At 42.0% G+C, this 27,368-nt stretch overlaps 1 protein-coding gene across 2 annotated transcripts in view; it reads right to left on the bottom strand.

Moving 5' to 3' along the window:
• The window catches only part of UBE2Q2 (ubiquitin conjugating enzyme E2 Q2), a 46,865-nt gene extending 20,287 nt beyond the window's left edge, over positions 1-26,578 (bottom strand). Inside the window, exons 1-5 of one of the 2 annotated variants that reach the window (XM_071441772.1) lie at positions 26,137-26,577; positions 10,704-10,808; positions 4,122-4,226; positions 2,433-2,489; positions 251-391 (exon numbers count right to left, since the gene is read on the bottom strand). In XM_071441772.1, coding sequence (XP_071297873.1) covers positions 251-391; positions 2,433-2,489; positions 4,122-4,226; positions 10,704-10,808; positions 26,137-26,322 — 594 coding nt within the window. In that variant the 5' untranslated portion in view covers positions 26,323-26,577. Of the gene's footprint in view, positions 1-250; positions 392-2,432; positions 2,490-4,121; positions 4,227-10,703; positions 10,809-26,136 lie in introns of both variants that reach the window. The other variant, XM_071441773.1, reaches the window with a different exon arrangement.
• Between the last annotated feature and the right edge of the window lie 790 nt (positions 26,579-27,368).

The raw sequence follows: 27,368 nt of genomic DNA, 5'->3' as shown, positions 1-27,368 counted from the left end.
AGCAACAAAAGTCAAGCTCAAAGCCTGGAGGCATTCTGCTGATTCTGCAAGGAGAACTAATGCTTGTAACAAAGGCACCAAGCAAGAAAGAGAGGGATAACCCATGGGTATCTCTGGAGATGAGCAGGTAAACAGTCAGCTACAGGTTAATTTATGTCTAGGTGTATAGGAGTGGGCTTTCTTTGCAAAAAACCATCTCTGTTTCAAATCAGAAGTATTGCAAAGAAGAAGCATGGAATCATTAACTCACATTTAAGTGATCTTGCCTTTGATTTTTTCTGATTTTTTCTAAGATTGCAAGGTTCTCTTTTTCAATGCCTTCATCCTCAGATTTCTTCCCATCAACTGGTTCCTCCTCCTTCATATCATAGTGGTCCAGATCTTCAATGTCCTATGAAAGAGAGAGAGAAGTTAACTGTAAATAACTGTCCTGTGCTCTTCATTCAATGAAACCCTCTCCAAAGGCATGTGGGATAAAGTCACATACTGCACAGCACTACAGATTTGTGATTGCTGGATGCCATTCCTATTTTGTTCTAACTTCACCCTCAGCCAACATAACCACTGGAAATAAAGGGAACCTTCATAATAGAAATGAAACCCAAATTCACAACACATTTCTGGTCACAGAAACAAGTACTGCCTCTTCAAGAAGATAAGACTGTAGAGAATTAGCCACTGAAGTGGGCAGCAAACTGGACTAGAGAATCCAAAAGTACCCCAAGGTAGGGTGGCTCCAAGATGTTTCTAAAAGGCCCTTTTGCAATTAGAATCCTAGCTATATTGCACTTCCCACAAGCTGTGATTAACCTGTCTGGCAGGGCTACAACAACCCTTCAAGAAAGTTAAATATTAGAAAACTATGTGTACTTTATTCAAGGCTAACATTTCAGCTAGAGATTAGATACAGTAATTTTGGAATCAGGACATAAGACAAAATTCTGTGGTCAAGCATTCTGATCACCCAAGCCAACACCTCAGTTCTATGTTCTAGACCAAGGCACTAAAACCCCTCCACTCTGTATCCTGAGATGGGCTTATCTTTGTGCCAGAGAAGCATTCTGAGCTTCAGACAATTGCCTGAAGGTGACTCAAATGCTGCCTGTGGAGAGGAGGGGAAGATGTAAATACCTTGACACGAGAAGGGAAGCACTGCAGCAGCCACACCAGCAGATTCTGGTCACACAGCTACCAGATACACTCCAGTATGCAGAGCTCTGGCACACCTGGGGCTGCTCTCCATGCACAATCAGTTTGCATGGCAGAAAAACCCACATTCAAAGATGTCCTATGTAACAAGAAATGCACCTGGGTGCATCTGATAACTCTGTTTCCTTCAGCTGTAACAGACTTCAGACTGAGTATTCTTCAAAATGCTCATGTTTCTCCAATGACAGAGCTGAGGAATTGAAAACTGCTTCTCCATCTAGAACTTGGACTAGATTACAGGTTACAGATACCCCACTGCCATGCACAATGCCCCCTGACAGCTGATAAATAATGGCAGACCATTTCTCTTTTTTACAAAGTAACCCAAACAGAATGCAAAAGGCTACTCTAGCAGTCTGCAAGCAACCAGAGCCTTGTGGCAGCAGGACATGGGACACAGCACCTTTAAGGAAAAACACAAGCTCCAGCAAATCTAGTCTGGATCAGGCTAAATATGGCATAAGAAAGGCTGCTACAAATTAATTTAAGAACTCGGTAGCATTGATATTTTCTATAGGAAGATCATTTACTAAGAGAGAGTTGTTCATTCTTACTAAACCTTAAAAATCTAAATCTGAAGTAGTCAGAACAGTTCTACTATAATAAGGCAGTCTATAGTAGTGTAGAAAGCAAGAATCTTGGAGCTATTCTAAAATGCAGCAGATGCAAGCAAAAAGGGTGATTCTTACAACTAAAAAGCTCATTAAAGAGAGCACCATGTTGCCAGACATGGACATAAAAGTTTAGTGGGTCTGTTTCCATGTCCTTCCAGTCCCTTCAATTTATTACAGTCAAAAACTAGCTCACCCATTTAATGAGTCAGCAAACTGATTTACTCTTAGCAAGTCTGCTTCAGTCTGGGAGGCACTTCCAACTATATCAGAGCCAGTTCACATGCTGCTTGAAATAGGAGTTAACAATGCAAAAACTTACTGATTTGGCACACAATGTTATGTATTGTCTGACTAAAGCACAAACAGATGTCCAATTCTCTGTATCCAAGTACCTCACAGCTGAGATCTAGGTTTAAGAAGAAAATTTCACTAGGTTTCTGGTTGAAGGGAAAGCTGACATTCAGGTAAACATCCAAATTTTAATTATCTTTTCTGTTGAACTCCAGGGAGGTTACATGGTACAGTTTGGTTTAATTATTAGCCAGACATTGAAGAGCAAAATGACAAAATTCTACTAGATTAGGACAACAATCTCATATATAGACATACTTCACCCATATCATCTTCTTCCTCCTCCTCTGATGTAACTTCTTCTGTTGTTCCATTCTGCAATACAACAATGAAAGGTCTGCATAAATTTTGCATACTCTCCTTGCTTTCAAAATCAGCAAGTCTACTCTCAAAGAGAAGCAATAAATGCAAAAGTTACATGTCAAACTTCAGTCCTTTGCAGATAAGGGTAAGATACATAAAGATGATTTCCTGGTATATGACAGTGAAGAGACTTTTTCACAAAGCAAAAATAAATAGAATGTCTCAATTAATTCCAATTAAGTTGTAAGTAGAAGCTTTAAATTCAGATAAGGAACATCCTATTCTGAACACTGTCAAATGCAACAAACACATCAAGTGGGTTACAACCCACCATCCCTTAAGCATGAAATCAGATCATGGCTCTGACTAGAATCTATCTACAAGCTACACCCCTAGAAAGAAAAAACTCAATGAACTTTAGACCTCCAGAACCTCATGGATTCTTTTTCTCACTACCTGGAACTGCCATGCAGCCACTAGTATCATCATGTAGCCATTGCTATTAGCCTGTTTGAGGAAATAGCAAAACAATACACTGAGTTAATTTTTATGACTCTCTTTCAGGATATCACTCCAAGCTCAGGAACTCTGAGCTACAGAAATACTCAGGAGTATTCTGATATGCTTGTCCTCTGCTCACTCTTCCTTTGCCAAAGTAATGACACTGCTCTAGACAATATATGGGAGCAGATATGTCTTTGGTCAGAGTTACTAAGACCCCTCTTATTTCACTTGAAATTGTCTGACATTTCTGGCTAAGAAACCTTGCATGAGTTTGTTTTTGAATTTCACAGCACATGTGAGACCCTTCACAAAGCTACACCCTATTAGCACAGCCCATTGCCTTACAGCTGCACTGCTGAGTGAGTGGCTCAGAAAAAGGACCTACCTATAGATTACAATTTGGCATGTGACCAAAAATTAAGCAAGTTATTTGTCATTACTATAGCACTGTCACCACAGGAAAGCATCTGTTAATCTAAAGGAGTATTTTAGTAATCATGTCATCTTAATGTGTATAGACAAAAGAAGATCCCATAATCTTATTAAAAAACAGAAAAGAACAGCTACTGTCAGTTACCAGTTCTGTTTTCAACACAATACAAAACATTTTGGTTAATGTTTTAACCTCAGGCCTTCACAATTCTTAATTTTTCAAGTGCACAAGAAATAAGCAAGGTACCTCCCTACCCAAAGTAACATATGGCCTTGACATCCCATGTCTCTGCAAGGGACTGAAGAAGGAAAACATCAACAGTAGTTCATCCAATTGCACACTGTGAAACACATACTCTTCCACAAAGAGCCAAATATTTCAGAAAAAGTAACTTTGGGAAGCACTCCAAGTGCACAGAGATTGGCTTGAATAGTGTTAAGGAGGGAATTAAACTTGACAGCACTGGTATCACATACACACCTTGCAGTGATACAGAAACTTCAAAGGGAACTGTATAATATTATCACACCATTAGTAAATGGATTTTGTGAATAAAATTCAGATTGAAGACACCGTAACGCAAAAGTGCTTCGTATCTCAGTTCTGGTTTACACAAGGTTCAATCTTTCCCATTATCTTGTTTCTTGGAGTTAAAAAACCAATTCTTTTATTGGCATAAGAAGGTGTCCACAGCTTTTTTGATTTACCTGTCCAGCTGGCAATGGCTGATCTAACATTTCAACATCTGGATGCTGAGGAAGATTATATAATCTGCAGAGGTCACATATTAATCGTTTCAGCTGCTGAAGAAGCTAAAAACAACAAAAACACATGGATAAGTTAATTTAAACCAAAGCACAAAGAAATATATTTACAATTTTCTTCACACATTGATATTGAACTTGAAGTCAGTGTACAGCATTTAACTCTGCTAAGGCTGGAATAAAATTTCTTCTGCCATCTTTGTAGAAAAGTCCCCACAACAGAAACTCAAGGACATGGCAAGTTAGCAATGACTCCCATTCATCTTCCTATGTATAAGAAGAAAGCCATGAGCAGAAAAACCATTTTTGGTCTGACAACATCATCTATTCCAAGCATAGCTGTCTGAGCCACACATCACTATGGAATAAGCAAATGGTCACATTCCATGAGATAAAAAAATTCCCATTTCCCAGCTTAAATAACCAAGGAGGAACAGTCTGGTTTTCCATGCCCTGAATTCCTTCACAGGGCACACCAGTGAGGCACAGAAGCAAGACCAACCCTGTCCAAGTCCCAGGAGCCAGGAGGGCTCTGAGCTGGAGCCCAGGCACTCTGCTTGCTGTATCTTGTGTCAGGGTGAGGCACAATCTGTTACTATCTCTGATTTGTGTTTCCAGCCTGTTCCACTGATTGTGCTCTGTTCACTGCAAACTATGCACCACCTCACACTCACTAATGTAAGGCAGAAAAAACCATTAAGTTTGCTCTTTGATCATCACACTAATGAAGATGATTTCTACAGCTCTTCACTTTCTGTAGGCAGCCTCAGATTCCTAGCTAAGGCCAAGATATAAAGATTATACTACTGCATTTCCTACCTTTCCAAGGTCTTTGCACTGCTATGTCAGGAAAACAAAAAAAGGACTGCAAAATCTATTTGTAAAAGGGTCAACACCTCATCATTTGCAAAATACTAACCTAGATGAAGCTTGCAGAAATCATACATCCATTTATGGACTTTTCTTCCCAAACCCAAGGAGAATTTGTCCTGCCACTTGTTGAGGGCAGCATGCAAGACAGTAATTTCTGCACACACACTCCAAAATACTTGTCTAAAGCCTTGCCATTGGCCCCTTTAAATGCTCTCACCTTACCTCACTGGAAGTGAAAAATTCAGTCTGTCCAGGGTTAAGAGCTCATTTCCAAGCCCTAATCACTAGCAGTGATAGGAAAACGTTGCCCTTATGCTATCTGAAAGCTTCAGTGCTTTTCCCTTCTACAGCAGAATTCAACATTGTGCTTCATAGGAATGTTATTTATCTATCTGAGGCCATGAACTGAGGTACCAGCCTGCATTAGAACACTATCACATCAAGTCTGCTGCTTCTGCATCATTCATGATAGTCAACCCAACCCCAAAATAAAGCAGATAATCAACCTAACTCAGAAATAAAGCAGATATCACCTAAAGGACTGAGGCACCAGCACCACATTTCTTAGGGGTATATACATGAGTCACGATAGGTTTTGGCAAAAACCCTTCTGTAACAATCACATTTCTCATCAGCACCAAGACTCTACACTTGTTTGAATCTTCTCAGGTATCCAGAACATAATGAAATTGTTTAGCAGACAGGAATCAGGTTAATCAATCAAAAAGTTGGTTGCCAGATAGAACCACAGGTCTTAGAACTATTATTTTCAGTAAGTGCAAGATACTTAGAATTGCACTGCTCTACATTTTGTTGAGAAACTTTGCACAAACATTGCTTCATGGAGAGCTGGAGCATAAACCATACAATTCCAGGAGCTGTAACTTTTCTCACAGATTTCTTAAATCTTCTGTGAATCATACAAAACTAAATCTAAGCAGTGAGGGAAGACTGCCACCATTGGGCTGGTCAATTAGCACTGCCCTGGAAAAGCAGATGAATAGGGTATTAGATGTGCCTTGACAGAGAAACAGTAAGGACTGGAGAGTTAAGAACTGCTGCCCTGCTTCCTTCAGTCCCCCTCCTCCCCACAAATATTCCTGTCAGCTGAACTGGAATTCAGAAGGGATTTTTGCAGCCAGGACCTACCACACTGTGAGCTTCCCTTGCTTCTGAGCACAGCACCACAAGCAAGGAACAGGAGCACCCTCAAAACAACAAGGTGCTGGCACAGCCTGGGCTGAGTTACAGCTGTGCCTGACAAGGGCCTCCAACAGCTCTTCACCACCTCATTTCCACTGCAGCACAGATCACTGCTCTGTGGCACTTACCAGCCTTGTGGCAGATCAGTTCTGGTGTGCTTCAGCACACATGCACCATTTCATGATGAAGGAGAAGGCAGAGACCTGCTGAGAGCAGGGATCCCCTTCCTTGGAAGGATTCTACACTGCAGGGTTACCTTAATGCAACTCACACTGCAGTTCATTTTTATAGATCAGCTGCTATATTTGCAATCAGTGTCTACAATTTGCAAAGGCGGTGGCAGAGCAAGAAGCTGATCCTGTCTGTACAACCTTTCCACCCTTTTTCCTTATTGCTACATTTTTCCTCCACAGGAATTAATTTAATACCATTGACCTTTCTGCCATGGGTCACCATCACTGTTATCCCTTATCCTCTGCTCATCTGTATGAAAAATCACAGGGTAATTTGAGCTGAAAGTCACGTCTGGAAGACATCTGATCCAGCCCTGTGCTCTAAGCAAGATTTGGTATGTGTTGGTATGTACATGAACAGACTATCAAAAGGGAGAGCAGATTTCCGTCATGTATTAATAATTTAAATGTATTTCCAGGGTAACTTCACAGGCTTGACTACTGTAAAATGAATGCTTAACACACACACTTGGAGGCTACTACAGAAAAGTGAGCTATCAGCACACCAGGAGGTGCCCTGGAGTACAAACTGCCTAGAGCACAAAGTCAACAGCAACCAGAGCTCCTAACCCACAGGGTAAAGGAGTGATGTGAATAGCCTGCAGAAGGGAAACCCTCAAGTGACCAAACACAACACACTTCTAAATTTGTTAAAATGATTATAATTAGTATCAAAATAACAAAAAATACACCATTAGAATACACAGCCTCTATAATTTTTAATGCTTCAGGAGTTCTGAGAAGTTGGTGGTTCTTTTGGACACAATAATGCTGGTTTAGAACACAAACACCTCTTGGAACTGTGTTTCCTATCTTAATGTCTTGCACATTTGAAAACAGTTTAAAACAATTTTTTCTGAAAAATTTCTAGCCGACACTAGGAAGCTTTTTTATGTATGAAGATTTCTTCCTAATGTAGTATGAAAGCATTAACAATTTTAGGATACCTTTGATGGTATTAATATCATGCTGGGCTCACTATGAAACATCCTGTTTCCTGATTACGAAGAAAAATGAATTTAAGAAGTACAGTTTAAGCATAAAAAGCCTTCATTATTCTGTGTGTCTCTACCTACACCCACAATATCTATATAAAAATAAATGCATCAATAAATCTTAGCCTACCACTGAGAAAGTGCTGAAGAAGGATACAAATGGGAACAGAGGGAAGCAGTCACTGTCACTTGGAGTATGGCCACTACTTGGTTATCAGGTGCCAGTGACAGTACCTGGCCTGGCCTCCCCCACACTCTGCAGCCTTGGGCAGCTTCAGACCAAAGCAAAGCTGATTCCTGCATTTTGTCTGCTCGACTCCCACTGCAGAAATAGCTGCTGCCACACTGGGAGTCTGCAAGAGACATTCTTCCCTGGAATGCCTCCATGTGGGACTGAATCTAAAATATTAGCACAGAAGCAGTGTATTTCAAGACAGCAGCTTACCCAAGCTGTAAACATACTTATGCCAGGAATTGTATACTTACTTTTGACATCTTTCATGCAAATTTAAGGTCTAGAGTGTGAGAATTAAAGCTGCCTCTCTGAATTTCAGCCCATTTCCCTATTCTCTTTAAAAAGCAAACCTCTAAATAGTGTAGAGTTATAGTTAACATCTCATGAAATAAGGTTTGAGGCTTCAGACTCGCATCATGTAACTTCCATCATATTAAACAGAACAAGGGAAATCACAGTGAGATTTCTCTTTTGCATAGCACAGCCACTAGAAGGCAGATGGCAGTTCCACACTTAGCATATCTAAAGCATGGCTGATTTTCAGAAGGAAATTCAGGAGACACCAGGGGCTGAAAGACTCTGTAGCCTCTTCATCTGCTGACTGAAACTTGCCCGACATTGACAACCAAGCAGCTAAGCTGTCCAAACCTGAGGATATCCATGCTGATCACATTCTTAATCATCTTTCAATATTTTTACTGTTTGGATGAATTGTCATAGTAAAAGCAACATGCTGGTGCAAGGTAATTGCCACAGTTTCAGACCCACAGAAGATTTTCCAGGAAGCACATGTAGGATTTCAACATCATAAATCAGTTTTTGTGTTACCATGTCAAATGACAAGGCTTCCACATGTCAAACATTTATGCCTGAAGAGCATATTCTTCAGTTTCCCAAGAGCTGACACCTGTCCCATATTACAAAGCAGGTAGAAAGGGCAGTAGAATACCAAAGGCTATAAAGCAGGGTACATGTGCTAGCACTGCTTTTAGCACAGCTGAGCTCCTGCAAGAGTCCTATGCCTTCTTCCATTCAAAATTTGACTGCTCCAGTTACTCTGAGTTTAGAGCAACATGGCACTAATGATCCTTTACCTGCAGTAAATTAAATGAAAGGTAGTTTGAAACATTCTAGATTATTCTAAATTAAACTAAGTGAATTTTTATGAGACTGTGATAGATTAGAAGCCTTTGGATTTGTACTCCTCTATCCCTTCTTTGCTGCAAAAAGTCTCTGGGTGAGTGCTCCATGCCATTGAAAGGGAGTGAGTTCTCTGGGGAAGAGTTGAAGGGAAAAAAAAAAACAAATTAAAAAGTCACAAGCCACGTCTTTTGAGCAAAAAATCAGATTTTGTAGTGCAAGTATTTGTCTCCTCAGCCACTCCCATCTGCCTTCACCTTGGCACAGCACTAAGCAGGGTGGATTCCTGAGAAACCAATGGGCCATCACAGGTGTCTATTACATCAACCCAGCAGCTTTTTTACATGGGCAAGTACAATCTTGATAGCAGAAGCTGTTTTCTTACCAGCTACATAAGCAGTCTGTGTGCATATGCAATTCAGCACAGCCCCATGCATGTTTACAACAAAGCTTTCCAGCCTCTTGCAGGCAGTTGCACACAGGAAATACCTCGTTCAGAACCTGAATATCAGCCACACCAGCTTCAAGCTGCACCATCTTCTGAAAAGTGTCTTTAAGCAAAAAGCTCATTTAGCCAGATTTTCTGCTACTGCCCCTTTCCAGGCAGAGCTTAAAGACTAAGATTTATAATATTCTCCTGAATGTAGTTCAGTCAAATTGAAGTAGAAAATACAGAGATGTACATGTTGTGCAATCAGATCCAACAAAATGCATGAAAGCCCTAACGTCCCTTTACAATTGTTTTTAATTATGGCAAGGCCCACAAAGACTCGCTTTTATTAGTTTCCTAATTATTTTTGCTAGAAGTCAAATGCATCCTATCTTCAGATGCAACCTATCTTCAGAAAAAGACACTTGTACATTTTTACGTAAGGCTGGGTATCCTAGATGAACATTATCCCAACAAACATAAGTAGTGGGTTTTCTGCAGAAAGAACATTCCAAATTTTTCCCAAACCAGACAAATACTAAGCACATAATCCAAGCAATAAGCAGTATTCTGATTTGTTTAGGATGTATTGCATTCATGTCCACCAAAATAAACACAAAATGTTAATATCCTCTATTAATAAAGATCACCTGAGTTTGTCAGTATGCTGCAATACCCCTTTTTGAGGCACAAACTGCATTTGTACTGAAATTTATTTCCAAGCTCTATTCAAGGGCAGTTTCCTAGAGAGACTAGGAAATTAATTTTTTATATTAATGTGCCTCTCCTCTGAGCTCCCATCACTACATGAAAGGGTATTTAAGTAAGATACAATGCTTGAGAGTTTTCTGAACTACAAAACAGCCATCAGAATCTGTATACAAAGATTTCCTTTAGCAATTGTCCAAAGTCACAACACTGCTTAAATGTATCAGTACCTAAGAAACATTCTGATGAACTAGAAGCTCTCAGGTCAAGGTTCCTTTGAAAGAAGGAAAGGATTAAAGAAACCAAGAATCCTTGGTATTAGAGTAATGGTTTGGAGAATATACATTCTCAAGAGTACAAAGTTTTGCCTCTGCAATTGATTTCTGTGCAAAGAAAACTCTACAACAGCTCTCTTATTCAGCAGTTTTAACATTTTCATCCACTTCACTGTTTAAATATTTTCAGAAAACATCACACTAATTACTGGGACTGAAACATTACTTAAAAGCTTACTCACTAAAAGAAGTTATCTTTTCCTTCTTGCCTCAAATCTTTTGGATTACTTTTGGCTCCTAAGCTTTTTGGAAGAGAAAGTTGTGTTTATAAAATCCCCCAAATAACCCTAAAACTGAACTTGTTAATGTGACAAAGCCAAGTAAGCACACAATCCCAAATAAATGTCCAAAATAACCAAAATACTTCACTCACCAGAGTATTGCTCTTCTTAATATCTTCTAAACGCTCTAAGACTGAAGTCAGGTTTGGGTCATCTGATTCTACAAACCATATTGGTGATGAAGAGGGGTAAGATTCCTGTTTAAAAAAAACCAAAAAACAAAACACAAGACCCAACAAATAAGCAAAAAATCCCAAAGCTTTAAAAATCATTTACCCCCAAAATTTCATAACATAGCATTAATATCGCCTCTAATCTTACTCCATGTCAGGTAACACAGAAGCTTTTAACACCACATTTTTAGCTAATGCAAAAGAAATTGAAAGAAATCCAGCTAACTGGTTCTTCTAGTATTTCAACCTATTTTTGTCTCTCAGATGATGGATATGCATAAGAAACAGTGCTGAAATGTTTAAAACCTTGGGGGCAGGTAGGGCAGGAGGGAGAAATTTAAGAATGCGGTATGGGTGATAATTAGCAAAAAATGGAATCACAAGTAGTACATGTCAAAGAATAAAACTGATACTGATTTTTCATAAAAACAAAGCTTCCTGCAAAGAAAAGTCGTCAAAGTGATAAAAGTTGGTGTCTTTAGATTTCCTCCTCAACCAGGATTATTGAAACTCTTCAGGCACCAACCCTCAGCCAAAGGCAATGCACCTTAAATGCCCTACCCTGGAGGACAGTTTAACTGGTAGATCACAGTTTAATGACAGATAAAATGTGCTATTTTATCTTTGCACCACCAAGGCTCATTGAGGACGTTCCACTATTGAAGATCTCTCATGCAATACCCTGAATCCAGGAGAGCTCACAGAGTAGCTCCATTCCATCCAGAGTCCCACAGCTGGCAGGCAGGTGCCAGGACACAGCCAGGTGACACCAAACAGCTCCCAGGATTACCAGTGTGCTCCATTTTCCACAACAAGCCATGGTTTGGGCACATGGAACCCATGAAGAGATGGGAGCCACAGCTGCTCATGGGTGCCAGAGCATGCAGCCCTTCCAAAGGTGCTTGGCAGACCCCTGCTACAGAAAGGTAAACACAAAGTCCTTGGCTCTTGCTCAGACATTCTAAAAACCAACTGAATTTTTCTCCTCACACAGGTTTGGTAAGATTGTGAGGATGGAAAATACCATGTAGTTTCCAACTCAACAGTAAGTGTCCCTTCACATCACTGATGTGTGTGGATTTTACTTGTTTTGCTTTAGTTATTAAAGGCATTCTCCACTTCTCACTCTTTCAATTAAATTTTAGTCGTGAGGACAAATTGCTGAACCTCAGTTTTATCACCCAGATATTATCTTCATATCCCCGGGTCTTACAAAATAATGAGGGAATTTTCATTCATTTCCCTCACTGCAGTTGAAAAGGGAAAAAATGCAAAATGCATCTTTCTCATTCCAGAGACAATAAATTATGCTTCATTCTTCAACAGTTAACAGGCAAGGTTTGAAAATGAGAAAAATACATGAAGAAAGCATGTCAGAACTGGCTTTAATTAGAGCATATTTCCTAACTGACCTTCTATCTGAAGTGCTGAACCCCATAAACAAAGCCATATGACTAAAGGGCACCAGCTTTGGCAAAACAGACTGACACCATACTCCAGAGAAGTTCTAGGTAGAGAGGTCTAAAATCCCACCTGTAAACTGAAGCCTCTATCACTTATTTTTTAACAAGTTCAATCCCCTCAAGTTTACATATATTTTTTTTCCTAATTCACAGCTAAAAATTCCTTAAAGGAATACTTGATATTCCCAGTATCTTTATGCAAAAACACATCTTTCATCTTCACTTCAAAGCACACTATACTATCCTTCACTTGCTCTTTGTATTTCTTGATGGGAATGTTGGTGTAATCTAAAGTCATGGCAGTAGTGTTTACCCCACTGCCTTTCTTTTAACTTCATGAGCTGGACAGAGAAGTTTGGGTCTCAAGAACAGCTGGGTGGAACAAGTACTCAGGCAGTGGGGCCACAGTCAGCAGAGATTCCCTTGTGCTGTTCCCCCACAAAGCAGAGACCTCTGAGTATCTATTCTTGATTAACTAAGGCCTGACATCTCAAAGACCTATCAGGAAAGTCCAGCTTGCCAAGATTTACAGCTAAGGCCAGCTTACCGATGTGGTTTAATCACCTTCCTCCTTTACATAACACAGGGCTGCAGAAAAGTGTATTTTCTCCTCAGTTTCACTGAACAGATTAACCACTATGTCTGTGGGAGAAACAAGGCTGAATTCCCCATTGCCACTGGGTTTCTAAACTGTTATTTTTAGGAGCTAAACTTCATTAAAGATATTTCAGGTTTTGTACTGATAACATCTCACTCGTTTTTAATAACATGCAGCCGACTTGTGAACTCTTCTGCACTGGTGCAACCTTCTCACCTCAAGCCCTTCCCACTGATCTGGATGTGCAGGGGGAACAGCACAAGGGAATCTCTGCTAACTGTGGCCCCACTGCCTGAGTACTTGCTTCACCCAGCTGCTCTTGAGACCCAAACTTCTCTGTCCAGCTCACAAAGTTAAGAGAAAGGCAGTGGGGTAAACACTACTACCATGACTTTAGATTACACCAATATTCCCATCAAGAAATACAAAGAGCAAGCAACATCCCTTTCAAGATTCACCAAGCCATCTATTTCTTTAAAATCCTCAGACTCAACAGAATAAAAATATTCTCCAGATACAGTCACATTTGGGCTGTGCATGCATGCACCATTCTGCTAAGAGGTATTTTTGGCTTTTTTTTTTTAAATCAAGCATTTTTTAAATTATGTTAGCCCAGTCCATTTTAAAAATTATGTTATTAATTGCAAAGATTTATAGAAGACAAACACCTGCTAATCCTCTCTACTAAACTGTATCTAGAACCCAAAGACTGCTTAGAAAGTGGAACTCAACTCTTCCCTGTCTATATTCCTTTTTTCTGACAATTTTATTTCTCCCCCCGAAGAATTTAAGGAACAACCCCACAGTAGGACACTCCTTATTGCGACCAGTATCTGTTCCAGTCTGGGGGCCTAGCTCAGTATCTCCTCCAAAACACTTGTAGCAAGTCTGTCATCAGCCAGGGACATGACTGACAGTGCAGATCTGATGATCAAGCAGTCCCACTAGGAGTTGAAACACACTGCAGTGGCTACTCCAATGTGCTGCTGCCTCCTGCTCCGAGTGACAGCTCTTACTCACGGTTTACACTCACTCCTTTCGTGCCCTGAAAACAAGCCCTGCCCTCCCCTCCTGCAGGTGAGAAAACCTACAAGGACTCAATACTGCCTGGATTATTAGTGTGTGTATAGCACACATGAATGACTGTGTCCTAAAAATTATTAACCATTCCAATTTTTAGTCTGATCTAGCTTTTGAAACATGAATGAAAGAGTGCACTTCTCAGAAAGGCTCCTCTTTAACATTGCAAGCACATTTACTCAGCTGTATCAGAAAATACTTCAAGTTTTAGATTTCTGGCATATGATTACTTAATTGCACATTCCAACTTTTTCACAACAGATGATTAATATTAAAATACAAATTCAATTAAACTTCTGTTTTGTTGCCACACTTAATTCTTCACACTTACCAATAAATATATTCATTTAATTTAAAAATATAAATGGAATTAAGTTTCTTTAGATCTGTAAGTAATCCATATTTTTGGAACAGCTGATTTCCATGCGGATATGAGTCACTATATTTTGAAATACAGAATTCACACATGAACTTCAAACATTCTGAACTTGAGATATAAAAAGGCTCATGAGTTTGTAATAGCCACAGCAGGCAACTTACAGCTAAGCTTGTGGCTTGTAAGGTCAAACAACTGAACTTCACATGAGCTAATTCTGTTGAGAGAATTAAGGCAGCTTTTTTTTCTGTATCTGTATGCTACAGAGGTAAGAGGTGGGTTTGAGCTGCTGTGCCATGTAAGGAACACAGGCTTCTCAAAGACCTTTCATGAGAGGAACCCTGAAATAGCAGTTATTTTACTATTAATTGTCAGTGGCTAAAAAGCCCCATAACTGCGAGCCTTTCATTAGAGAGCTGCCATGCAGTGATTTTGTCTCCATAATCTCTCTCAGCTGCACAGCTCTCCCCATATTCAGCACTGGAGATGTTTTATGTAACTGCTGCTTTTTTGCTGCTCTCCACAAGCGAGGGCAGGGGCTCATTGCCCAGGCAGGGCCGTGGGCACAGCAGTGACAGGACAGCAGTGACATCACACCTCCCTGCATGGCAGGACAAAGGCAGGATGTTTACAGCAGCACAGATACAATCACAATTCATGGCATCATCACTTCTAGAGACTCTTTGTATCAGCACCGGGACAGACTGGGAGCTTTGTGAACGCAAACGCTTCTGTGACAGAATGCGGTGAAAGAATTTAGCCCGCTAATAAACACACAAAATACAAAGGGAATAAAGCCCTGCACTCCTGCCATGGGAACAATTTCAAAACTGATCAAAATCATTTCGAAAAACCACTGTGTTAGAAGAATACACACGGGATCTCACTGTTCAGACATTCCATTACACCCTCTGTAAGAGCTCTACTTACATTTAATAATTTTGCTAACCAAAGGGAAAAAAAATAAATAAAGCAGCAAAATGTGACAGAAGATTCCAGGAACACACACATTAAGACAGCTTTTCCTGGGCAGGATCTGTCATCTAAGTATATCCTATCTAAGCTTTCTCATCCTTAACAATAAGGCTGTTTCCTTGCCATGTTACATAATCTTCAGCCTGCTTTCTAAAGCTACAGTGACACAATTTTGACATCAGTAGGAGACTTTTAAATGAGACATTTCTAAATTACTACAATACTTTTAGAATTCTGATGTTGCTAAATCAAAACAAAACAACTTCCTCTGAGTCTTCACATTAGAACAACCTGTACTTGCAGTTTGCTACAAGGCAAAAGAGTAATCATCTCTCCTTGTACACAACTGAGCCATTTTATCACAGCTAAATGGCAGGAACACACATTTAAACACATGGCTACTGCATCATGATTTAAAATCATGATGATGTGGTGACAGTTCCTTATTTTCTTTAATTTCCCAATAATACTAGATGGAAAAAGTGTGGGGGTGGTTTCTTTTAAAAATCCTTAGCATACTGTCTGAATAAATTTCAACCAGTTTTGTTTCTTTTCTGTTAGTTTTCACAAAATCCCCATCATAGACAGAACCCAGTTCTATTCTTTTCATACCAGATACAATCAAAACTTAAGTAATTTTTTAACAGTCTGTCTAATATTCATTTTCTCAGTCCCAAAATTTTTTTCACCCTCCTTTACTTACAAAAAGCAGGTCTTTTAACCAGCTTAAATACTCAGAGAAGGCTGGAAAGAGACCATTCTTGCTCCCCCAGATCTTGGTAATGAAGTAAATCCTAATGGAACAAGACATCTCAGAGGCCTAATACAATCTTCTCAAGGTGAATACATTTGCAGCTATAAACACGTGCCAAATAATTGATTACAAATCACAGATGGCTTTCCAACTTTGTCCATTTAATTAAACAGCAGAATCAGATCTTTATTAAGTGTCTCATATACATCCTACACAAACATTCAATAAATACTGAAGAATAAACAACAATTAGGTACACTTTAGTACATGTTATTTGCAATTGTTAGTCAATTATTTACCACTTATTTTTCCACCTGTATCAAGCTGCCTTTAGAGGAAAAAACCCACAGAGTTAATATTAACAAAAATATCAGGATTTCAGAAGATATTCTTAAAGCTAAAGTTTAGCTTGGTGACCATAAACCACTAGTACTTACAGCTACTTAAAACAGCATTAGTTGTGATTACACAACTGACAGATTGTTTCCCATTATTAGAGGCCAAATTTTCCAAAGGCAGCTTAAGAAGCAGCAAGCATTTTCTATCACTAGCAGCTCAAGTGCCAGTGAAATCCACAGGCTTAAGAACCTTTAAAAGCCAGCAGATTGTCATCTGCCCTCTCAACCAATCCTTTATAATAATTAAGAAAGAAGAAAGCATGAAGAATCACTCTCATTGAAAGTAATCCAAGTCAAACTATTTCCCAGAAACCTCCTGTTACTTAAACCCCCCAAATTTTTACTTTCCAACATGCAGTCACCACCATTTGCTGTGTTGTGTAGATCAAGTCATTGAACACTACAATACTTTAACATTTGCACTTTTAGATATGAAAAATTTGCAATTTCTTAGAGAATCGAATATGTCAGTGATTCTGAGTTCTAAAATCTAAGAAAAATGTTTGCAATGGAGGGTTTAAAATTAAATTTAATATTTGTGGTAGCAAGGAAGCAAAGTGAATTTTAAACATCACTACCGAACAAGAGGAACTTGCTTTTTTTTCTTGAATTTTAAAATCATATAAAACATGATATTCACTTGCCCAAAAGCCAGCCTGTATTGCTTTACTTTTCTTCCACCCTCCCTAAAGCCTGACAGCCTCAGTTAAGTGAGAACACTTGTTATAAATCCTGCACTTAGTAAGGCACCAAGTTCAGCTGTCTGAAATACACATCTGTCTACAACATAGAAAATTACTGCAATTCTACTCTCAAATTTAATGGCTGTATTGACAGCTAGAGCCTATACATGACAATCCCAGGTGAAGCATCACCCTTTGGTAGGATCCCTGGGATTGCAGCAGCTTAATCACCCTGCACCTTTGCAGAGGAAGGTGAAAGAATCCCCTAATCCTGTTCTATCTCAGTTCTGCTAATACGCTCAGTGCTGCAGAAGCCAACACCTTCAGGAGCACATTAAAGCCACACAACCAACAGGGTCACAGCTGGCCTCTCCCACACACTCTCCAGGGAAGGAGGCAAGTGGAGCACAGGAGCTTGCTCTAGAATTGTTCATGTCATTAAATACAGCCATGCTAGAGACGACAGGGTGAAAGGTACGTGCCTCATGGAGCAGAAAGGCCGTAACAAACCATAACTCTGTGGATGCCACTAAGATTCACTCTGCAACCACAAATTGTCCCAAACAAAAATACATTCTCTGTACAGACAAATTCCACCGACTGCAGAAGGTTACCACAAAAGTAACCAGGAGGAGAGGTTTGTTGTGAGCATACAGAATGGTTATGGAGATCCCCTCTGAGAGCAAAGCCAGTGCCCTGCTGTCACATCAGGTGTCACAGGCACACGTGTGCTGCTCTCACACTGCAGCTTCTCCAGCCACCTTCTGCACGAGTGCACAGGGACCACAGCATGGATCTGAATCAACTGAGTTAGATCATGGAAGACTTTTTGCAATGTACAGATTCAGCAGCATCTGTAAGTGCTAGTCTTCACTGACAACCACCACAGATCTAAGGAAGTAGCAAAAGGGACAGTATTTCAATGGCAATTCACTTGTGTACAAATTATTCCAAAATCCAAGCAGTTTGTCATCTGCTTCTTCATCTGCACTAATTTCCAGTTCAACCCAAGCTCAAAGAATTCTCTTGAAATTATTAAGGAATCTTTAACCTCTTAAATTTTTATACACCCAGGACAGAAAATAACACTTTGAGGAAAAAAAAATTCCTGAAAACTTCAGCAACTGCTGCTTTCAAACAGACACATACAAGAGGCCAGTAACTTCAGAGTTTGTGGAATAATCTAAGATACTTGAGTGTTTTACTTCCATATCTCTCTGTCCAGGTACACACATCTCTCACTGCTCAAAACATCACTACCTGATAAGAAGCCAAAACATCTACAACCAAAGTAGAAAAGGCACAGAACATCACTTCAAATGGTCACAAACATCAATGCAAATGTAGCATTATAATTCTTACATTTCTTGTGGTCAAGTTTTTATGGCCAGCTGTTCTTCAAATTACTTAATCTATGCAAAATGTCCCAACAGCCAATTCCCATACATGAAATTGCACATAACCCTGGAAAAAACAGGTTTATCAGATTCTCTTATCAGCTGCCACAACCTCATTCTCACTCCATACCAAGCAAAAGGCAGGAGGGTACTTGTCCAGTGGAACAAAACTACACAGAATTAAAGCACGAATTTGGAGCATAAAAGGAAAAAAAATGCACTTTTCTGACAAAACATAGTTACTGTTTATCACTGTGAAGCAGCATTTTACTCTCCACATCATCCTAATGCAGCATGTAATCTCTCCACTCAAGGAAATTCACAGAAAAAACCCCAAACACTCCTAACACTTTTGTCCAGACCCAAACTAAAAATCCCCCAAATGTTACTGAACTGCTGCTCAAACACAACTCAACACTACAGAATTGCATTAACAGCACAGCAAGTCAGTTGTTCTGGAGAAGCAAGCAGTCTCTGAATATGTACACTATCACAGAGGGCTAGCCTAAGGGAGTCAAGGAACATTGCTCTGCCAATGTTAACAGCAACAAATAAAGTTAAACATCCTCCACACTCAAAACTGAGCAAAGCACACAGCACTGCTGAAGACTAAGTGACTTGCTTACTGGGACCATGTCTGTAGACCTGACACTATGTCCAGGTTTTTATTACAGCACCTTACAGCAGCAGGATGAAGCTGTCCTGCTCCTCACACACAAAACCCCACTGTGTGCTTGTACCCTCAGCCTGCCAGTTGTCAGAGCCTGGTTGTTTGGAGCCCTCAGACACAAGGGGTTCTCTTTAATGCACACATTACACACACACTCAAGCTGGCAGTGCTTTACCCAAGAGCAGCTACACACATGGGCTCAAGAGAAAGATTTACAAAATACCTGATTCTGCAATGCTCTTTACTACCAGCACAGAATCTGATGTGTCCGAATTCCTGCAGGAAGTCTAGTTACATGAAACAAATTATCAACACATTCTAATCATCAAGAGTTATTAATTACCTACTTCTGCAACTATACAGGCCAGTTATCATTAGCATGAGTGTCACAAAGCCAGAGTAACAAGAAATGGCTTCTAGTATGGCTAGAACAGAAGAACTGGTTATAAGTAAGTTGTGACATATCCCTCTCTCACCAGCTTAACTCCAGAAAGTTTTCTTGCAGACCTGCCCTCACCTGTATCACAGCACACAGTTATCCCACAGTAAGCAAATTCTGGTATCACCTCTATTGTCACCCAAAAGATCCAGGCTTCCCCTTCTTCTAACTTCAGGAATTTACATCCTTTAAGTGTTCAAACCACTCAGCATCACCTTCTATCTGTGCACCTTCACCTCTCTGAGAGCCATCTTCCTCTTTTCCCTTTGCAAAATTGCTGTACTCCAGACACACCTGCAGGCAGAAGAATTTATTATTCTCATCCATGGCTGAGGGAGGTCCTGCTGCCCCTGACCCCTGAGAGCATTCCAGCTGCCACTCCCCAGCTCTCCTCTCACAGTAACATGTACACAGCTGCCCTGATGCTGCTCAGCCACAGGCCTCCAGATTACAGCCACTTGGATGGAACTTGGTCCCCCACATGCAAAATTTCAGCACCACGGAGCTCAACCAGCGTTTACCATTAATAAGTTTAATACCACAACTCTTACCACAGTTATTTCCTACTTCAAAAATTCAAGGAAGCCTGTGGTATCTTGAACACCACTGCTCAGGAACGCTTTGATTTTTTTCTAATGCCACTATACAAGTTCTGACAGAGCTTATGCTCCTGCCCTCCTGAATACACATTGAAGAAGCCACTGCAAGATCTCCAACTGCATTAAATTCTTTTGCTGTAAGGGGACAAAAGATTATAAGGTCTGAGAGAAAGGAGAATACAGTTCATACTAAATCTTCAGAAACAATGTATTAGCTGTTTTACAGCACTTAGTACACCAAGATGTCTTGTAAGCAAGAGATAAAAAAAATCCCCACGTGTAAGGTCATTATTTTTATACCATGCTTAGAGATTACAGCTGGACACAAGACATAAGTAAGACATACTGGTATGCTTGATTCCACCAGAGATCAACTCAGAACTACTGTGATCATATTAGCTTCAAGTGTACTGCATACAGGCAGACTGATGGAAGAGCTAAATGCTAAATAGCATCTTCTTACTTTAATCAGTCATTTCATTTTCCAGTTGCCTTCTAGGAGCTGGTGAAAGGTCATTTTTGCTTCTTCTACATAGCTTGTAGCTGAAGAAACACAGTAGAACACATACTAAATCATCAACTGTCATGTCTCTTAAAAAGGGATATTACCATTTAAATGAAAAAAAAAAAAACAAACCTAATACTCCAGCCAGGAATTCAGGCATTTACAACCTTTCACAACTACATAAAGGCAAACAACCTGACAGTACTGAACAGTAGTCCACACTGAGGCATAACTAAAATAGCAGTAATTTCTGTTAATCAACTTCTACAAACATTTGTTCCTATCAAGAAACTTCACCTCCTCTTTTTCTTGTCTAATAATAATACTATTTAGAGAGGTGTCTCTATCTTTGCATCTTGCAGTCTCCAGGAAAGAGTCAGATTTTTCAAGTAAACAAACACCTTGCAGTTAAGTCAGGTCGAGCTGTCACTGTAAGAACACAGGCACTGGTGCCACCCCAGGCACTGGTGCCACCCCAGGCACTGCACCCAGGAGAGGCCAGTCCCAAGTGCCACCCTGGGCTCTGCCAGCACTGCTGGATGCAGCAGCTCCCACTCAGTGCTGTGCCCCTCCTGTGACAGGGCAGATGTTTGTGCAGCTAAATCAGACTGGGAAACAGTTCAGATCAACATAAGAATTTTACATGCCAGCCAGGTCCTTAATGCAGCAAACTCAATTTCAGCCACAAGGCACATAGCCTCTGTTGGTCTGCAAGAAACAGCACTATTACCATCACACTTCGTTCTTACTAAAAATTCCAATTTTCAGTACATGTTGAGGATATCAATAAGGCACCAATAGACAAAACCTCCTGAAAAGCTCACAGGAGGAAGGATGTTGAGTGAAAAGAATGTAATTCTTTCTACAAAACTTCTTTCATTATCAAAGTGCACAGAGAGCTCTTTCAAGGACCACAACAATCCCAGTTCTGAGGTTACTGTCATCAACTTTCGAGCAACCCACCGGAAAAGAGCACAATTTACTGTGCATTAAGACCTCAGGATATGCCAGCATTTCTACTTGAAGCCCACCACTGTGGCCTCCTAGGATATTTTAGGAGCACTTCATACCTTGTAGGGAAGAACCATCCTTTACGTCCTGAAGTACTGGTTACAGCCTTTTGCACATCACACAACCGGACTGTGGCATCAGAAAGGTCTTGTCTTCCAGACACAAAAGATTCCTCCTACTCCTTTTTTCAATGTTCTTTTTCCAATTACAGTTTTGACATAAAAGGAGAAACTAAAGCCCTCAATACTCTTTTAATAATTTTTTAGCTTAATTTTGGTCTGCTAAAAAAAAAAAAAGTCAATTCTATTGCATGTTATGTTTGATAATAGTTGCATGAGTGCCTTTTTAAAAATCAGCAAGTATATCTAACCCTAGCTAAAAAGTACATGTTATCAAGATAAAGCTGGGTATGCTTTTATACAGTCCTGACATCCACATGCTGCGAGACAAAGGTCTCAACCTCACTCCAGAATGCCTAATGATGTACAAAAATAAAAAATAAAAATCCATGGTTGGAACAGAATGCCTCCTTCATTATGTGGTTAGTTCTGTGTACAAATAGATAACCTGTTAGAAAGGTTACCAGCTGTATAGGAACTAGCTAGGAGGGATTTCAATATGAAAATCCTATGTCTCTGAAGAACTGTCCCAGGTTCCAATATACTCACTCTCTGTTATACACCCAACTTGTCAAAAGCTTCACAGGTAATATCTTTTCATCCATTCTGGTTTTAAGGGAAAATAGTCTTCCCATTAACTGCAGTTATCTGTAGGCAGCAACCTTTTCAAGTCTTTCACAGCAGCTTCTAACTCTGATTTAGCAGCAGGGTATTTTTCAGCAGAAGCAGAAGATGCTTCTTTCCAACAGAGAAGCAGGAGTTTACTGAGTCAGCCACATCACCTGAACTGAATTGCTGAAGTATGAAGGATATCACTGCACATCACAGCCCTGGACCTGTTTAGGGCAAACCTGCTCCCACATGGAATTGGCACAAACCCCCATTCTACCTGCAAGGGTCACTTGAGGATACACAATTTCAACAGGAATTTTGCATATGGGTGGAGAGGTATTAATATCCTGTTTCTCTTTGAAGAGATGACAAAAAATACAAAATGTTTTACAGCAATCCAAACTTCAGTGTGGAATAATTCTAACACACCCTTTGTAATTCCATGACTTAAGTCTGATAAGGTACCAAACTGAAGCCAGAGATTGTATTGAAGGACACTTCCCTAAAGTCATGATCAATAAACACCCTCCTCTAAGTAAGGCCACAGGCTTGATACTATTTCAAAACACATGAGGAACAGGACAAGGTTTATTGAACTTGATCAACTGGAAAAGTGCTGTTAACTAAAATGGAAACCTGAGGAAAACAGAAATAAAACCTCAAATGGAGACACTGCTGTTGGCATAACAAAATGGGAATGTGAAAGTACACAGCCTGAACAAGTTCAATAATTGGACAGTTCTCAGGAATAAGCAGCAATATTTCTGACAGGGATGACTCCACCCTTAAGTGCCTCTTTTAAAATAATCTGATTAACCATGTAAGCTCTAATACAGGTCACTACCAGAAATAGTGAAGGACAGACTTGGACAAAGTTTGGCTGCCACTCTATAAACAGAGGAGCTATCAAGTAAAATGTATCTTGTTTTAATTTCTAGCAGTGTTCAGAGTCACAGGTACAGTGTCCCTGAGATGCTATGGCCAATACTGAACTTTGACAGTTCTACAGACTTATACTACAGAGACAATCAACAAATCATCTCAGTGAGAAATGCCAGTGGCAGACTTCTCAAACTCTGAATTTTAGTCTAGAAAACTTGTGGACACCTACACAGTTCCTAAGCATATATGCTCCCTCACATCTCCAGAGGAATATTTACTCTTCCCTCTAGGCTGGAGAGAAAAAAAGATTTGTTGGGAATTTCAGAGCCAGCTTAGTTATCAGATCACTTTTTAGCTACTGAAAGCTTCCTTCCCTACCAGATATTTCTCCATCCCATAACTTTATAGCCTTACCAGTCTTTGCATGCTACTACTGCTATTTGAAGTCCCAGTTCCCTCAGTACCTGCAGAGCCACTGAAGCACAGTAAAAAAAGACTTAGGCTCTCCTAGTTTACAGTATCCACAAAAACATCTGGAGGCAATCAGGAGTCAGGGCCAAGGGACTCCATTCAGTGGGAAGGGGGAGAAAAAAAATTCACTTTCGTGACACTAGAGAATTCTAAAATGTATGTCAAAGAACTAGGATGGAAGCCCAGAGATGAGCTTTCTCTTCTCAGCTCTGTCACCTGCTGCCCATTTGTTTCAAGGGAGCCACGTCTGTATCTCAGGTTGTCAAACCCCATTTATTTTTAACAGATGGGGAAAGTAGCCACCTGCCTCGAAGAGCAAGAAATTAGTCAACATCAGAAAGCACCAGGCTGCTCACAGACAACTGTAAACAGAACTTTCAAGAAGCTCAGACACAGCCTTTCATCAAAGCAGAAGTGTCAGCTCAGAGGTTTCAAAGAGCACTTCTCCTGTTCTTTTTCAAGTTCATATGCCACAAGTCTAATGGCATGTGAGAGAGCTGCTGACCTTTGGGACAGGTGACTCTAACATCAGACTGCAGACACTGTTTCCTCATTAACACAAACATGACAACAGTGATCTAAGTGGTTTCTTGCCTGCTCACCTCAACCAAAGGCCTACAGCTAAGGTGGGTTATTTCTTTGCAGTAAGAATTCCTATTAGAAGTAATTGCAATGAAAGCAGTCCCAGAAGTAGATAAACACCACAGCACAAACCCTGAGCACAACAAGTTCAGGTCTTACTGCTGGCTTACCTGGTAGCTGTGACTTGACAAAGAAGAAATAACTCATCAAATTCAACTGGCAACCAAGGGTGCACAATCATCAGACCTTTCATTTTTTGTTTAGAGTGAGACTCATGAAATAGATCATGTTGTGTGGAAACAAAAAGCCAAATTTCTGTGCAATGGAACACCCTCTACTGAATAAAAAATATTTATAGGAAGTCGCACAATTCATCATCAGATGGGTCATGTCTGGAAACAAGAACACCAAAGTTTCTTGTTTATTTTACCATAAACCCCCAGAATTTTATGTCTTACAAGTACCCAGTAAAACACAGACCTGTCCCATGACCACAGAAGCAACTTTTCATAACAGTTAACTGTGAAAACTGAAAGATCTACTTAACAATTCACCTTTAATTTAATAAAGTTACTTTAAGGCAAGTAAGAATCTGGTCATGATTATAATTAGACTTGCCTGGTTTGCACACACATTTTCATCTTTCAGTACTAAAATATTTGCATTTACATTAATGTTTTGACCACCACGGTGTTTAAAACTTTCACAGAAAGACAAAAAAAGGCGGTAGAATTTGTCTTCCTTAAACACAAACGTGCTATTTTCACCCGAAGTGTTTCAATATGTCACTGTTCAGTTGAATCTTGATAAGGCATTTAAATTCACCTAGAACTGCAACCAACCCAACAAAAATGAACCTCCAGCACTTTCCTGTACATGAGTCACAGATGCCAACATATTCAGATCCTTCTGCAAGTTTAGGCCTTAAACTTTTAAAGAACCAGAGGATTGTTACCACGTCACACAACAGTGAACGTTTTATTCACCTTCTCTTCCAGTCATGTAAGAAATATTAAGCCAAACGAATTTAAGGGGAAATAAAACCCGCAGACAGGAGAACCTTCAAAGCCCTCGGCAGGCAGCAGACCCTCAGCTCGGACACGGCTGCTCGCAGCCCCGACAAGTTTAAACGCCCCGTTATGATAAAGCGGCCCTTCGGCGGCAGAGCGGGGGCTCTGCCTTACCCGGCCACGACGGCGACACCGACAAGTTTCCCGTGGCTGCGGCCGCCTCGGGCTGCCCCGCGGGGGAGGCCGGGCCCGCCCCAGGCCGCGGCCGTGTGGCGCACTCGGTAAAGCGCCCGCCCGCCGCCTGCTCCGGGCTCCGCGCACGGCGCTACCGGCGACCCGCGAGCCGCCGCAGGGCCGGGCCGGGCAGCGGGGCCCCTCTGTTCCCCCCGCCGCCGCCCCGGGGCTCTGTGCCCGCTGCCCCGGGCCCGGCCGCCCTTTGTTCCGGCTCGCGGCTCCCGGCCCCAAAGCGGCGGCGGCGGCCCCGGCCCGCGTCCTTCTCCCGTGCCTGGGTCCCCCGGAGGAGCCCCCGCCGCGCGTGAGGAGAGGCCGGGGCCGCCCGCCCCTGTAACTTTTGTTATGGTGGCAGCAGGGAGGGCGCCCGGAGCCCCTGAGGAGCGGCCCCCCCGTGCTGAGTCACCCCGGCGGGGCTGCGCCCCCTCCCCGCGCCCCGCGGACAATGGCGAGGGCGGGCCGTGCCCGGCCCTCCCCGCCCCGCGCGGCCCCCGCACCGTGATGTTGCAGTGGATGGTGAGCGGCGGCGGCGGCTGTGGGCTGGAGCCCGGCGGCGGCGGCAGGAGCACAAACTGGCAGTGGAGCTCGTCCAGCTTCCAGGAGACGATGCGGAAGCGCTCGTGGTCCTTGTCGAAGATGGACTCGAGGAACTTCAGCTCGGCCTTGAGCCCTGACACCGACATCCTGGCCTCATCTCCGGGCCCGGGCCTGCGCTGCCGCCGCCTCCCTCCGACTCAGCCGGCCCGACCCTGGCCCCGGCCGCGCCTGCGGGGCGGAAGATGGCGGGGCCGGGGCAGCCCCAGCCGGCGGGGCACGGCGGAGCTCCCTTTGTACCGGCCTCCGGCGCCCGCTCGCTCGCTTAAAAGGGCAACAGCGCAGCCCGCTCCCCTTCCCTTCCTTCCTCCCCGGCGGGCCGGGCCAGCCGCGCTAACCGCCCCGCCCTCGCCCTGCCCTCCTCCCTCTAGCCCGGCCCCGCGCCCGGGACACGCGCACCGGGGCCGGCCCGCGCCCCGCTCCTCCCCCGGGGCCGCCGCCCGGGTCCCCTGGCCCGGCAGGGCTGGCCCGCAGCACCTGCTGGCGCTGCCCGCCCGCCCCAGCCCTGCCCGGGCACTGCCTCCTGCCCCCGGCTCGCAGCCCTCCGGTCCCTCTGCCGAACCGCAGGGACCGCTCAGCCCTGCTGCTCCTCCTCTCCCACCGCTCAGCCCCGCGGAAGGGCACGCGGTATTGCTTCCTCACCGCACTTCTGTTTTGCTGAGAAAAATCTGCAGCACTGGGTTTGCACTTGTCATCTCAGAGTCCCGTCAGTCCTTCAGTACTCCTCGGGGGTCAGGCGACTTAAGCCAGGAATTCCTGTCCTGACGTTTCTGGCTCATCCATACCCATAAAATCTGCTGTCAGTCACTGCAGGCTGGAAATCAGCAAACAGAGGCCAAGAAAAATTGCTTCTACTCCATTTAAGCTCCCCTATAATTGTTTGTACAACATTTTTATCCCCAGAAAAAGCATCACGATGCATGAAAGCATCGGTGGTGAAGTGAATACTCCCTACATTCAGAGATCAAGGGGTCCTGCCCCTTCCTGACACTGGAAATACCGTCTCTGCACCTTTATCTGTCCCTTCCCCTCTTGATTTTGCACAGAGATAGTTGTCAGTTCTTTGGGAATATGGAGTGGCTCTCACGTGGTGAGAAGTGTGATACAAGCAATGCTGTTGCGCCGTGTCCTTCAT

Source organism: Agelaius tricolor, unplaced genomic scaffold, assembly GCF_023055355.1.
Source record: "Agelaius tricolor isolate 1412-34295 unplaced genomic scaffold, bAgeTri1.0.p SCAF_16, whole genome shotgun sequence".
Classification (NCBI taxonomy): Eukaryota; Metazoa; Chordata; class Aves; order Passeriformes; family Icteridae; genus Agelaius; species Agelaius tricolor.
This window is presented reverse-complemented; position numbering and strand designations above follow the sequence as displayed.